Source organism: Schistocerca nitens, chromosome 2 (assembly GCF_023898315.1).
Source record: "Schistocerca nitens isolate TAMUIC-IGC-003100 chromosome 2, iqSchNite1.1, whole genome shotgun sequence".
Taxonomy (NCBI): Eukaryota; Metazoa; Arthropoda; class Insecta; order Orthoptera; family Acrididae; genus Schistocerca; species Schistocerca nitens.
Genome location: NC_064615.1, coordinates 522,689,255 through 522,705,196, shown reverse-complemented (window position 1 = coordinate 522,705,196; position 15,942 = coordinate 522,689,255). Strand labels below are relative to the sequence as shown.

The window sequence follows — 15,942 nt, the reverse complement described above, 5'->3', positions numbered from 1 at the left end:
TGTATAAAGAATTATGGCACTGTTTCTGTTTTATTTTGACTTATATATATATATATATATATATATATATATATATATATATATATATATATATATGATGCGGCCCGCCACGAATTCCTTTCCTGTGCTAACCTCTTTATCTCAGAGTAGCACTTGCAACCTACGTCCTCAATTATTTGCTTGACGTATTCCAATCTCTGTCTTCCTCTCCAGTTTTTGCCCTCTACAGCTCCCTCTAGTACCATGGAACTCATTCCCTCATGTCTTAGCAGATGTCCTATCGTCCTGTCCCTTCTCCTTATCAGTATTTTCCACATATTCCTTTCCTCTCCTATTCTGCATAGAACCTCCTCATTCCTTACCTTATCAGTCCACCTAATTTTCAACATTCGTCTATAGCACCACATCTCAAATGCTTCAATTCTCTTCTGTATATAGTAAACAAAAAAAGAGGAAAGTGAACACTTACTGCAATGGATAGATGAATGGCACACAAGAAACTATAAAATCTCAGGTATTACTCAACAACTATAATTAACCTCAAAATGTTGTAGGAAACTTGTAATTTTTACTCCAGGTTTTTGTCTTGCCTTAATAGAAAGCTTGTGTGTGTTTGCTTAAATTCTTATGGTGAATTAGCGGTTTTTTAGCTCAACAGATTAAAAGATAATTAGCAGGCTTAATTTAAAGTTATTTGTGCACTGCATTGTAATACATTTCACTAGCCAAGATGCAGCCCAATTGTGAATGCTGTTCTTGAACACGGGATGAGTTGGTTGATGTTCATAAGCAACTGGAAATCACCCTCATTACTGTCAAATGATTGGCAGGTGCTGTGAATCTGTGTGTTGGGAGAGCTCCCGAGAGTTGTGTGCCTGTGATATCTGTACCAGAGGTAACTCAAATACTATCCTCTCCTGTGGATCGTGTATTCTCTGCAGAAAGTTCAGGATATGTTGTTACTCATCCACTTCACTGCAAATGGCATGTCAATGGTAGATATAGGCATCCTAAACAGGGTGGACGAGCACCAGGAAGGGCTCAGGGTGTTGTACCAATCCCCCCAACCAGAAAGTCTGAGTTGCAGTCTTTCACTGAAACTGAAACTTCACCTGTTTTAGGGAAACCTGCTTTTTCTGGTGTCAGGAGGAGGCAAATGCAAAAGGGTAGGGGCCTATTAATTGTTGGCAGTTCAAACATATGGCGAGTGATGGTACCCCTTATGGAAATGGCAGCAAGGGACAGGAAAGGACACCAGGGTGCGCTCAGAGTGTGTGTGTGTGTGTGTGTGTGTGTGTGTGTGTGTGTGTGTGTAGATTGTGGCACATGTTCACATGTTGGAACAAATGGTGCCTGTCGTATGGGCTCTGAGGTCATTCTTGGTTCATTCTAGCAACTGACAGAGAAGATTGAGAAGACCAGACTTGCACACAAAGCTCACAATTTGCACCATTGTCCCCAGAACTGATCATGGTCCTTTGGTTTTGAGTTGAGTGGAAGGTCTGAACCACAGACTTGGAAAGTTCTGTGACAAGCTAGGCTGTGACTTCCTGGTCTTTGACGATACGGCTGAGAACTGTAGGGTCCTCCTAAATGGGCCAGGTGTGCCCTACACATCAGAAGCTGCCAGTCCCCCAACGTCCTCACACCCTGAGCAGTACTTCCTGGGGAGTGGATCGGACCACCCTCCTCTGTTTGTACCGATCCCTTGTCCATTCAAAACTAGACTGTGAGATAAAAAATTAGTAGTGTCATATCTCAATGAAGAACCTGAAATTTTTGGCACAGGGCAGGAGTATGTAGAGGAACTTTGGCTGAAGCTTAAAAGAATGGTTTACCATGCACTGGATAGACTTGTATCCAGTAGAACAGTTCATAATGGGAAGGAACCTCCATGATATACAGTCACTGTAAAGAAACTTCTAAGGAAACAGAGCCCACTGCACAATAGGTGCAATATAAAGCGTAAGATTATAGATACACTAATGAAATACATATGACTATCAAGAGAGCAATGCTTGATACCTTCAATGACTACCATAGCAGAATGTTATCGAGCCATGTTTCATGGAACCCAAAGAAATTCTTGTCATATGCCCAGGCTGTTAGTGGCACCAAAGTTAGTGTCCAGTTCCTAGTGAATGAGACAGGAACTGAAATTAAGTGTAGCAAAGCAAAAGCTGAAATGCTTAACTCCATTTTCAAATTTTCCTTTACAAAGGAAAACACAGGAGAATTGCCCCAATTTAATCCTCATACCACTGAAAAGATGAATGAAATAAGTATTGGTATGAAATCGTAAACTGAACAAAGCTCCAGGGCCCGATGCAGTCCCTGTCAGTTCTATACTGAATTTGCAGCGAGTTACCACATCTTCTAACTATAATCTATCATAGCTCCTTCAAACAAAAAAAACCATGCCCAGTTCTTGGGAAATGGCACGGGTCACACCTGTCTACAAGAAAGGTAGTAAAAGTGATCTACACAATTACCATCCAATATACTTGACATCTACATCTACATCTACATCTACATCCATACTCCTAAAGCCACCTGATGGTGTGTGGTGGAGGGTACTTTGAGTACCTCTATCGTTTCTGCCTTCTATCCCTTCTATTGATTTGTTGTAGATTCTTAGAGCTATCTTGAACCAAATGACCACCTAAATGCCAACGAGCATGCAGTTTGAAAACAAAAATCATGCGAAACAAAATTTGCACTTTCCCACATGACAGACTGAAAACTTTGAATCAAGGCAGTCAGGTAGACGCTATATTTCTTGATTTCTGAAAAGTATTTGACTCAATACTGCACCTACACTTATTGTCAAAAGTACGTTCGTATGGGGTATCAAGTGAGATTTGTGACTGGATTAAGGACTTTTTGGTAGGGAGGATGCAGCATGCTATCTTGGATGGAGAGTCATCATCAGATATAGAAGTAACTTCAGTTGTGCCTCAGGGAAGTGTGTTATGACCCTTCTGTTCATGTTGTATATTACTGACCTTGCAGACAATATTAACAGTATAATCAGGCTTTTTTTAGATGATGCATTTATCTGTAACGGAGCATTACCTGACAGAAGCTGCATAAATATTCAGTCAGAGCTTGGTAAGATTTCAAAGTGGTGCAGAGATTGGCAAGTAGCTTTAAATGTTCAGAAAAGTAAAATTATGCACTTCACAAAACGAAAAAAGTATGACTATATCATCACAGTTGGGATCAGCCAACTCATACAAATACCTGGGTGTAGCACTTTTTAGGGACGTGAAATGGAATGATCACATAGGTTCAGTCGTAGGTAAAGCAGGTGGTAACTTTGGTTTACTGGTAGAATACTGGGGAAGTGCAATCAGTCTACAATTAATAAAGTTTCAAAAAACTGGATTTAAGTGATTAATCTAGGATTTTACTACAATCCCCTACATACTGTTCACTGGGGATCAAGAGGATAAGCTTAGAATAATTACATGCAGAGAGGCATTTAAACAACAATTTTTCCTGGGCTCCATATGTGAACGGAACAGGAAGAAACCTAATAACTGGTACAGTGGGATGTACCCTCTGCCATGTGCCTCACGGTGCTTTTCAGAGTATATATGTAGATGCAGATGTAGAACATTTTGAAAGAGTTTTGAGGGAGCAGTGAAGCTACTGTAATTTTAAGAATTGTTACCTGCAAATGCACTCTCCACCAATCCGTTGCAGGAGAATGTTTACCTTTCCTCATTTTCCTTGTTAATTAATTCTGGCATTTCCTTTGCATAATAACACTAGAAAGTACTCATTTAATGACATGGAGATAGCTTTGTATTCCTAAATTGTGGTTTTTATGTGTCTCTAGTTAAAGTCGTCAGAATACTTAGGAAACATTTTCACAAATGAGGCAGTGGGAGGATCATGGAGAATGCTGTCAATTCATGAAGAAAACAATTTACAACTCTGCAGGAAAGGCATTAATTTAATTTAGTTTGTCTAATGTTTCTTACCTGTAGTTGTCTGTATTTTCTGTTCTGTAGCTTAGATACCTATTCTTTCCAGGTCTTAGAACAACAAACCATTGCATGTGAAATTTGTATCATCAAAGGGATAACATTTACATGCTTTTTTCATAGGGCCGGAGTAGATTGCGTGCTATTGAACTTCGCTTGGAGGAGTTGGCAAGGCAGGGTATTGTGAGCAGTCCTGAATCTAGTCCAGATGCTTCATCAGATGTGGAAGAGGTACAGAGCATTAACAACTTCTGCATCAGTTGCTATTTAGTGCAAGAATAACACCTTTACTCCTTATTATAGTACATTTCTGAGCCTCTATGCATGGTTTTCTGCTTACACTGTGATTAGTTTCAAAAACGAATGTAGTATGAGTAACATTGAAGCACAATTTAATACTGGTATTCATGGTAATTGAAATTCTTTGCTTTAACCTTCTATCTTCTTATGAAGAGTTACAAAAGTAACCATTCTGGCTTCAAATCAGTTATTAAATATATATCTGCACAGGTTGATCACTACATGGATTGGCAAATATATGCACTCCCTTGCACAGATTGATACCCTAATCACTCTACACCAAGACAGTTGATATGCTTTAAAACAGTTGAACTGCTTACGTCTGAAAGGATACCTCTCTCCACCTTAATTAATCGACTTCCTCCAAACTCTGAAAACATTTTCACGGGACCGAGCGAGGTGGCGCAGTGGTTAGACACTGGACTCGCATTCGGGAGGACGACGTTCAATCCCGCGTCCGGCCATTCTGATTTAGGTTTTCCGTGATTTCCCTAAATCGCTCCAGGCAAATGCCGGGATGGTTCCTTTCAAAGGGCACGGCCGACTTCCTTCCCCATCCTTCCCTAATCCGATGAGACTGATGACCTCGCTGTCTGGTCTCCTTCCCCAAACCAACCAACCAACCATTTTCACGGATAATAATGTCTTGCTCTTTGTATTGATTGTAGGTCGTCTTCCTCAAGGTTGATATCTCTACATCAGTATATTCAAACCCAAGAAATCGCTATGTTTACATTTCAACAGTTCCTGACCTCTCCAAGTGAAATGCTGCCTCTTGCACAGCTTGGTGTTAATGGCAAATGTACACATTTAGTTCTCAAACTGATTTCTTGTGTCTTCTCAGTTACTTACTGTCCAGTGCACTCTTATAAATGCTTAGCAGTCTTCTCACCTATGATGTATCAATAAATGCCTCCGGAAGTGCTCTGATTTTCTACAGCCATTTTGTAAAATGATTTACATCTTCTCACTATCCTTCAGATGCACCTAAATTAGTTTTTTGTCACATTCCCTCTGGAATTCCTTACAGGTTTCCTGCCATCATATCCTTGCTATATGGTTCATATACCAGTCTCAGACCGAGCGAGGTGGTGCAGTGGTTATCACACTGGACTCGCATTCGGGAGGACGACAGTTCAATCCCGTATCTGGTCATCCTGATTTAGGTTTTCTGTGATTTCCCTAAATCGCTCCAGGCAAATGCCAGGATGGTCCCTTTAAAAATAGGGCACAGCCGACTTCCTTCCCTAATCCGATGAGACCGATGACCTCACTGTTTGGTCTCTTCCCCCAAACAATCCAATCCAACCATTCTCAGAGTAAGACTTGTCTTCACATGTCAGCATCATTACTACTAAGATGTCAGTGAAACTGAATAGACACAGCTGAAGAAAATATTCTAGTAGTGAACAATACCCAGCTGCAGGCAACTTTCTCACAGACAGTATCTGTAACTTTGTTAGCTGTTCACCACACTTCCCATATGGATTCTTCCTTTAGATACATCTCAGAGCTTTGCAGACATAAATATCCTGTGCAATATATCCTTATTAACCACCACATGCACCTACCCATACCCTAACTGCTGTCATTGTCTACCTACTTTACACTTCATTTTCATTTGATACAATTACAAAATGCTTCCGACTACACTGGCTACCATCATAACTACAGAGGAACAGAGAAAAACTTACATTCTCTGATGATGTAACGTTATTGTTTCCAAAATTTGTCTGCGTCCTTCCATTCTCGCCACCACCCATCTCCATCATGAAAAAAATAATTTTTATTGTTTACAGTTTTCATTTATTTACTTTGTGCTACATCTTCACTGTTTGATTCTTTTTTTTTTTTTTTTTTTCCTGTCCCAGGTTATCACATCTTAACTTTGTTTTGTTCTCTTGGTCACTGGTCTTCACCAACTTGAGCACCTCAGTTTTAAAATCATAACTCTTGCACTCTCCTTTAAGTTTTGGAAACTCCAGCCCTTTCCTCTCTTTCTGCCTGTAATTATGTGAACCTTCATTTTTCTTTGAATACTGCTGCTGCTGCTTTTTAGAAGAATCTTTTTATTTAAATCTGATGACAGTTCACTTTTGATAAATTTACAGCTTTGGCAAATGGTGTAGCTGGTTCAGTGCAGTGGGTTGATTATTTAACCTCCTAATTAAAGTTTTTACACTTTTTTATATATTTTTTATTACAGTTGCTATTGTGTGTACAGTTAACCTGGAGATGATGTAATTCTCCAGATTTCATCTTGTAGCTCAATTTAATTATAATTTTCTTCCAGTCTGATGGGGCAGGTCAGCCTAATGGCATGCAGTCTCAAGAAGATTTGGATCGTATCAGTCGTGTGACTTCTCGAGCACCAATGGACCTTGCAACAGGTTCTCTGGGAAGACGTACAATTGCTTCTCTTCAAGAGATTGAGAGGAACCGCCATTTACATTTAGCTCAGCAAGGTAAATGAATATAAGAATTGGGGATACATATTATCTCTTAATAAACTCTCTTATAGAGAAGTAAACAAAGAAGTGCTGACAGCAATATAGCTTCACTTTAAGAAGATATTAACCCATTTATGCATTCATAGTTAGTCACAAAAGTACAAAACTTGAAAAGCTATTTTCAGAAGTAGAACTGTAGTAAGTTTCTTCAACTTTTCTAGAGACAAAAATTTTGAAAGCTTGATGTTATTAACGTACTTTACATTGTGGCATCAGCATTATTTAGGAGGAGGATTATTGGTATTCTGATTTAAAATTAGATACAATTAGTGGAAGTCTTAAATAATACCAATCTTGAAAAAAGTTTTTCAGTACATCAAAACAGCATGTAGTCCACCTTAAAGTGCAAATATTACTTGAAAATTAAAATAAAGAGAACTTTAATTTCAAGTATTGGTGTATACTTACAAAACACACATATAGCGTATACTTTCAGCAAATAACAAAGCTATCTGTTGTATCCAGGTAGCATGGTAATTGAAGAGGAACGCAAGAGAGTTCAAGAATTGAAACGAAGAGTGCAAGATGAAGTCAGAGCGCAGTGGGAAGAGCGCCGGCAGAGAGAAATGAATTGTAACAGTCTCAATAGTGTTGGCAGTGATGAAACAAGCCTCACCTCAAGTGATGTTCCCACTGAAAGGTAAGAAGCTGTAGCCATTTGGACAGTGACTCATACGGACCAAGTATTGAAACAGAAAAAGTATTGTTTGCAGTATTTGTTGCAGTAGAAATTAGCAATATTCACAACAGTTCTTTACAAAAGTACAAGACATGGACAACATGACAATTTTATGTATACAGACCAAAGCGATAAGTGAAAACTTTTACCAAGGCTGGGAATCAAACCATAGCCACTGCCTCCCCAGTCTACTCCACTCTACTGGGTTTCAGGCTGGATCCCCCATTTACGTTTGATATTCAGGTGCTATTGCAGAACAAGGAGAGCCTCGGCAGTTCTGTTCATGTGGAAAGGGGAATTTGAAGTAGACAGGGGAGGCAGTGATAATTTGGACTGAGTAGGAGGCATGCCACGGTAATCCGTGCAGTTCCGTGAACCATTGTGCGAAGGTGGCTTAGTGGCTAATGCACCTGCATAGTAAGCAGGTGACCTGGATTCTATTCCCAACCTTGATACAAATTTTCACTCACTGCTTTAGTCTATATACATAAAATCATGTCTGTCAGATACCAATAAAGTCTCTGAAATTGTGTCATTTCATTTATGACAAATTTAGTTGAAGAGGCAGACACAAATTTGCTGTGCTCTGTGGGATATTTCAGGCAGCCTAAACATTTTAAGTGCCATTGTAAGACAGTGTGTTTACAAAATGTCAATCACAACTCAAAGGTAGCCATTTCAAATCCTTGTGGGGTGAATGTTTGTTAGCAGTATTTGGCTGTCGGTGGAAACACTCTTCAGGATCTCCCAGTAAACAAAGCTATATATGACTTTAATTTACTATGCTAGTTAGATTCACTCTAAAGAAATTTCATATAATCTGTGGGCTTTATGAATTATAATTCATACTAATGCACTAATCATGATCCAATAGCAATTTGACTTCTCAGACCAAAGATGCGCTTTCAGATGGGCACTTCATTATTGTTTCATCATCTTCAGGTACATTAATTAATTTCTGAATTATAGTTTTTATAGAATGACTTGTGTATAGTATGAGGGAACATCATAAAACAATAAAATACAGGCCCTATCAGTCAAAAATTTTTATTCTACCTTCATTAATTTATTTAGCCACATATAAAAGTTTTGATTGTGTACTATAAACCTGAAAGTAGATTGTCCTTGTAAAAAAATAATGTGCATGAAAAGGCAGTGACATTACATAAGAAAATATACTAATTACTTGTGACTTAAGGAGCTTCGTCACATTTTCCAAAAATGTAATTGTGTAGGCATGTTGTACATGTGCACATGTTGTACATACATAATGTTTTACTTAGAAAAGTGCAAATGACACTATCCCAAACACTGTTACAAAAAATTGGAAGAGATATTGTAGAAAATGACACAGAGGGGCACTGAGCTCCTGGAACTAATTACAAAAAAGATGGGGATTTAGCTTTAGTAATGTGTGTTATGCCAGCAGTATCCTGGCTGCTCCATCTGTGGGCCTGCTTCACCCGTGGTTTGCTCACACCCGTTACTGACTTCCATATTGTCATTTTATGGATGATGGTGTGGATTTTACACACAAAGTTCAAGCAGGAAGAGAGGGGATGTCTATTATCTACCCTTGTGGGATCACAGTTTAAGGTTCACTGGTTTTTCACCTCAAGATGTGGCTTTATGGTCATGAAACTACTTCTGTTTGAGTGATCAATAAGTCATATTTGGAGCTGTTGCTGTTTTATCAGAGTAAATACATCACAACAGCTGTGGGCGCCCCACATAGGAAGTGACATGAAAAAAAAGTACTGAACTAGTCGCTATGAACACTCTAAAATATCCATCATAATTTTAAGCTGGGCTCCAGGCAATTCGCAAAACTCTGAAGTGCATACCACACTTGTCTCACCAACAATTAAAATTTCTTGAACTTCCTAATTGCAACTGTTCTCCGCTGTATTAATTTAAGGAGGTTGCTTGAAGAACACACAACTGAAAATTTACTTACTGATAAGAAACACTGAATGGGGCCCCATGCTGAGGACGTAACACTATTTCTAGCAATGAAAAATAGGGTAACACTTTCAGTACTTCATTGAGGTTCATCCCTACATTGTACAAAACAATTTGATTGAATACCACCAACTCCATACATCAGATAACAGGAGAAAGGGAGGACTGCAGAAAAACAGCAAAACGTCAACAGGAGCCCCATTTGTAGAGACATTTGGCGATTTATACCTGAAAATAGTATCTCAAGTCTTTCTTTCTTTTTTTATTAAAAAAAAAAAAGCAAGGAGCAGACTGGATTCTATGAACCAGGCAAGTTGGCTGACTGCAGTTGGTTGGTGAACATAGTACAACTTCTACTTGGACATGCAATGTCCCTTTCAGATCTGTGGAGGGGAATTAATGGCTTCTCACTAAGAGTTAAATGGAGCTAAATGGCACAGCAGTTAATGAACTGGATTTACATTCAATTCAGGAGGATAACAATTCAAATCCACATGAGTTAATGAAATTTGCAGCATTCATGTATGAAATGAAAAAGATAAGGGGAGATTTCTTTAGCACTTGCAGTGAGGTGCAACAACTTTCTGTAGAGGATGCTGTCATGAACTTCTTATGTATCACACACTGCAAACAGTGTTATATGTAGCTTTGATATGAGACAAAAGTGCCTCCATTGTTTGCATGACTGAAGTCACAGCCTCTCCTCTTGGTGATCATTTATTTATTGATAGCTTAAGACTGGCTACTGGTTCACAGTAATGATGGTTTGAACAAGTGGTCTGTCTTGATTTGGGCATTGTCTCATTAGATAATTTGAAAAATCCTGACTTTTGCCACAGTTTTAACAGGTCATCTTAACTACTACCTGAAATTCTCCTTGTGCTATCCCATACCTGTGTTGGTTTGGAGGAGCAGTTGAATGAGTTAAAAAATTATTAATATGATTTTCTTCTTTTCCCCCTTAATAATACAGTTGAACTTTGTCCTCTTAACCTAAAAGGCTTCAAGGCACAAAGTTGATGGTCTGCACTCAAATCTCCACAAAGCCAGTCTTTCCCACTCTTCTTTTACATCTTGTATGTTTATAATCATCAAATCAAAGCAAGAGAAAACACCCGTAGTGGATTTTGAATAACTGTTAATTAGTGCAGGTTTGAATTACTATAAGGAATTTTACAAGCTGTTTTATAGAGTTACAGCCCTGAACAGCTTGATAGGAAATAGATATTTCAGCCAAAAGCAATCAGATTTCCCAACCTCTCGACACATTCCATAGTTGCAGCTTTTCTATTTATACAAAATAGTGATATTTTCTCTTATGATCCATCTCTTTTGACATTGGCAAATACATTCAGGGGAAGACTAGTCCTACAGTAGTTTCATAACATCTTTTGCGATGATGCCATCAGTGCTCTGTCCAAATCTCTGTTCATTAAGTCAGTGTTATTGCTACCAGAAGGAGCACTCATGTTGTTAGGAGAAATAGAGATTTGTGAATTTGAAACAATACACTCCTATGAGTAACTAGGGAAATACAGGATAAACCAGACATATTACTGCGCATTATGGGCAGGACTAATATAAGTGTGATGTAGTAGGTGTTCAGTGGTTCTCACCAATTCTTGTTTCTCGTCACCTATCGTCCACCATGTTGGTATGTAGCACAACTAAAATGTGAGTTTGTGGGACGGGCATTCAGTAAGAAATGAAACACATTTTTTCAGCCAATCTTGATTGAAAAAATGTGGAATTTGTTGCTGGACATCATGGAATATTCGCACTTCAGCCCCTGTTGTTTGTGAAGTCCTGATAGGTGGCAGCTCTGTACATAGCCTTCAAAATGGCATCTGTAGCAGAGGGACATTCGAAGCAGAGAGCTGCAGTTGTTTCTTTTGCTGGAAAGCCAGAGCACTGGATATATTCATAGGCAGAATGTAGATCTGGCAGTGAACGAAAGCATGGCGATTTGTTGGGCGAGGTATCTGTCGTTGTTGCAACAGTGTCACGCAAACCTGTCCGATCTATCATTTGCCAGCCGGCCACGCATAGCTGTGACTCCTAGCGTGTTGTAATGGGAAGAAACACTCCTTCAAGTTGATCAGTGGATCACAATCACACACCTTGCTGCACAATTGCATGTCTCTGTTGTCCAGCAGTTGAGGTGCTCAGGTGTATGTGTCTGCTGGGTTCCTCGCTGCCTAGCGGAAGACCACACAGACCAATGAAGGACATCTGTGTGGAATTGCTCCACTGGCACCGACATCCACCAGGAGTGTGTACCATGTGGGTGTACAGGCCCTCCCAGTAAGGTGGCCTACGGCCATCACACTGAATGGACATTATGTTGAAAAACAGGGTTCTGTAGCCAAAATAGTGAATAGCAGGGAATAATATGGTGTGTCGGTATACTGAATAAAACCAACCTGGTTTCAAAAAAATGTGTAGCACAACTTATTGAACACTCACAACTTATGAACACCCGTCTTTCATTAAAATAATAGTAATAATAATAATAATAATAATAATTAATAAATAATAATAATAACAGCAAAAATAATACATCAACAACTTGCCATACAACGTAAACTAATAAAACAACATGTTCTCACATACAAGTATGCACCCCCCTGCGGGTCCGGGGATTAGAATAGGCCCGAGGTATTCCTGCCTGTCGTAAGAGGCGACTAAAAGGAGTCCATCCCCCTCACGGGGGTAGTTAGCGCCTGCGTCCGGAGACGGACGGTTTCACGACCTATAATCGTGGTCTTTTTGGTTTTTCACTTCTCGTTTCTTCCTTCCTTTTGTTGGTTCCTTTCTTTGCTCTTCTCCACTTCACTGTCTTCCTTACTCTTTCCCTTGACTCCTCCTTGCCTTCTCATTGCCTTTTTCTCCTTGCCTTCTCATTGCCTTCTTCTCCTTGCCTTCTCCTTGCCTCCTTCTCCTTGCTTTCTCATTGCCTCTTCTCCTTGCCTTCTCTGGTCTCCGCCTCGGCGTTTGAGACAGTCTGTCCTCTTTCTCCCTCTCTCTTCTTTTTCCTCTTCTTCCTTCCTCCCTGTGCGTGTCTGAAGGCCGACCCGCGCGTTCGCACGCGTAGCCGGTGACGGGGTAACGCGTAAGTCCCCGCCCTGGGTAGACATGTAAGGCACGCGCGTACCCCCTGGTAAAGGCCAGGCCCGGGGAGGGGTGATTGCCTGAGCTGATACCTTCTGACCATGCCGATTGGTCCCTCCGTCTGTTTCTCGGGAGGTGTGACCTGAGGTGTAAACATTCACCTAAGGCGGGAGTGCCCTCTGAGAGGGTCCCCACAAGGAAGGAGCGCGCCATCGGAGACGCTGGCAATCATGGGGGATTCCTCCGCAATGGATTCTACTCCATCGCTTTCGACTTCGACCCACAAACGGAAACGTGACCAGCCAACAGTGACAAAAATACTACCGCCTGCCCCACAGTTCCTCGTAGTTTCTCGATCTGAGGACGGAAAGGATTTTTCCTCTGTCAACCCTTTCGTTATCCAGAAGGGCGTAGATGCCATAGCCGGATCTGTCAAATCTTGTACCAGGTTGCGTAACGGTACCTTATTACTAGAAACTGAGAGCGCCTTTCAGGCACAAAAACTGCTTCGGGCCACACTCCTGTACACATTCCCTGTCCGGGTGGAGGCTCACCGAACTTTGAATTCGTCTCGTGGTGTGGTCTACACTAGATCCCTCGACGGTTTGACTGACGAGGAGATTCAATCTTTCCTCGCTGAGCAGGGCGTGACTGCTGTCCATCGGGTCATGAAAAAGGTCAACAATGACCTTGTACCGACCCGGACACTTTTCTTAACCTTCGATAGTGTTAAGCTGCCATCGCGCATCAAGGCGGGCTACGAGGTTATTTCTGTTCGCCCCTATGTCCCGACACCTACGCGCTGCTACCAGTGTCAGCGTTTCAATCACACTCGACAGTCTTGTTCCAATGCGGCTAAATGTGTCACTTGTGGCAGGGATGCCCATGAGGGTGACTGTCCACCTCCGTCTCCTCGTTGTGTGAACTGTCAGGGTGACCATGCCGCATCCTCCCGCGACTGTCCTGTCTATAAGGAAGAACGCTGTATCCAGGTAATTCGAGTCAAAGAGAAAGTGTCCACCTCGGCTGCTCGCAAGCTATTGGCTAGTAGGAAGCCCACGCTGCTCCCAGCGGGGAAATACAGCACTGTCCTCGCCTCTCCTCGGACTACCCGGGAGGTAGCAACCCAGACATGCGATCTGACCTTCAGCACCACGGTCGTCCGTTCGGCCAGTGCTAAGATCGCGCGGTCGACGTCTCCTCTTCGTCCCATCACCCCACAGACACCAGCCCCTTCATCAGCTTCTGCTAAGACGAAGACCCAGAAGTCAGATGCACGGGCCTTCAAGAAGGAACCGTCCCGTGCAGACTTCCTACGTACCTCGACCTCCCAGCCTTCGTCCGGTACTTCCACCAAACGACCATCCAAGAAGGCTAATAGGAAGCACAGTTCTCCTTCTCCGCCACGGCGCATTTCTTCTCCTGCGCCACCCAGCGGTTGCCGCCCCAGGCCGTCATCCCTTTCGCCTGGCCGCACCGCTGGTAGCCGAACATCTGGCCGTTCACCGGCGGAGGAAGCTCCCCCTCCCGGCCATCTTCCCAAGATGGCCGATGAACCTATAGAACCAATGGACGATGACTGTCCGCCTACTGATAGCGGCGGCAGTGCTCGCTCGAAGCCAACCCCTCAGCGGCCTTCGAGGTGACCCCTTCTCTCATCTTCCTTTTCTTCCGATGGCACTTTTTAACTGGAATATTCGCAGCGTTCGCTCCAACCGAGAGGACTTGAAGTTGCTGCTCCGCTCGCATCGTCCGCTCGTCGTAGCCCTCCAGGAAACGAAGCTCCGCCCAAGCGATCAAATTGCCTTGGCACACTACACCTCTGTGCGTTTTGACCTACCCCCTGTGGTAGGTATCCCAGCTCATGGAGGGGTTATGTTGCTGGTCCGGGATGATATTTACTACGATCCCATCACGTTGCACACCGGCCTGCAGGCAGTTGCCATCCGCATTACTCTCCCCACTTTTACGTTTTCCTTTTGTACCGTTTACGCTCCATCGTCATCTACCGTTACCAGGGCAGACATGACGCAACTTGTTGCTCAGCTACCTGCACCATTTTTGTTAACTGGCGACTTCAATGCCCACCATCCTCTTTGGGGCTCTCCAGCATCCTGCCCGAGGGGCTCCTTGTTAGCAGACCTTTTCAACCAGCTCAATCTTGTCTGCCTCAATACTGGCGCCCCTACTTTTCTTTCGGACACATCTCATACCTATTCCCATTTAGACCTCTCTATATGTACTCCCCAACTTGCACGCCGGTTTGAGTGGTATGCCCTTGCTGATACATATTCGAGCGACCACTTCCCGTGTATTATCCATCTCCTGCAGCATACTCCCTCTCCGTGCTCCTCTCGTTGGACCATCTCCAAGGCAGACTGGGGGCTCTTCTCTTCCAGGGCGACCTTTCAGGATCAAACCTTCACAAGCTGCGATCGTCAGGTCGCACACCTCACGGAAGTCATTCTCGCTGCTGCTGAATATTCCATCCCTCACCCTACCTCTTCTCCACGTCGCGTACCGGTCCCCTGGTGGACCGCAGCATGTAGGGACGCTATACGTGCTCGTCGACGTGCTTTACGCACCTTTCAACGCCACCCTACAGTGGCGAATTGTATTAATTATAAACGATTACGTGCTCAGTGTCGTCGTATTATTAAAGAAAGCAAGAAAGCCAGCTGGGCTGCTTTCACCAGCACCTTCAACAGTTCTACTCCTTCTTCTGTTGTCTGGGGTAGCCTGCGCCGGCTATCTGGCACTAAGGTCCACTCCCCAATTTCTGGCTTGAAGGTCGCGAATGAAGTCCTTGTGGCCCCTGAGGCTGTCTCCAATGCCTTCGGCCGCTTTTTCGCCGAGGTTTCGAGCTCCGCTCATTACCACCCTGCCTTCCTCCCCCGCAAACAGGCCGAGGAGGCTAGGCCACGTGACTTCCGCTCCTCGAATTGTGAAAGTTATAATGCCCCATTCACCATGCGGGAACTCGAAACCGCACTTGGCCGATCGCGGTCCTCCGCTCCAGGGCCTGATTCTATTCATATTCAGATGCTGAAGAACCTTTCTCCTGTGGGTAAAGGTTTTCTTCTTCGTACATACAATCGCATCTGGATTGAGGGACATGTTCCCGCATGCTGGCGCGAGTCTATTGTTGTCCCGATTCCTAAGCCGGGGAAGGACAGGCACTTGCCTTCCAGTTATCGACCTATCTCGCTTACCAGCTGTGTCTGTAAAGTGATGGAGCGAATGGTTAACTCTCGTTTGGTTTGGCTGCTCGAGTCTCGCCGCCTACTTACCAATGTACAATGTGGATTTCGAAGGCGCCGCTCTGCTGTCGACCATCTGGTTACCTTGTCGACCTTCATCATGAATAACTTCTTGCGGAAGCGCCCGA

The 15,942-nt window shown here is 42.8% G+C and overlaps 1 protein-coding gene across 4 annotated transcripts in view; it reads left to right on the top strand.

Moving 5' to 3' along the window:
- The window catches only part of LOC126236505 (pleckstrin homology-like domain family B member 1), a 1,102,343-nt gene that overhangs the window by 834,742 nt on the left and 251,659 nt on the right, over positions 1-15,942 (top strand). For 3 of the 4 annotated variants that reach the window (XM_049945867.1, XM_049945865.1, XM_049945866.1), the window contains 3 exons: positions 4,116-4,223; positions 6,586-6,757; positions 7,268-7,442. In XM_049945867.1, the coding sequence (XP_049801824.1) occupies positions 4,116-4,223; positions 6,586-6,757; positions 7,268-7,442 (455 nt within the window). The remainder of the gene's footprint in view (positions 1-4,115; positions 4,224-6,585; positions 6,758-7,267; positions 7,443-15,942) is intronic. The other variant, XM_049945868.1, reaches the window with a different exon arrangement.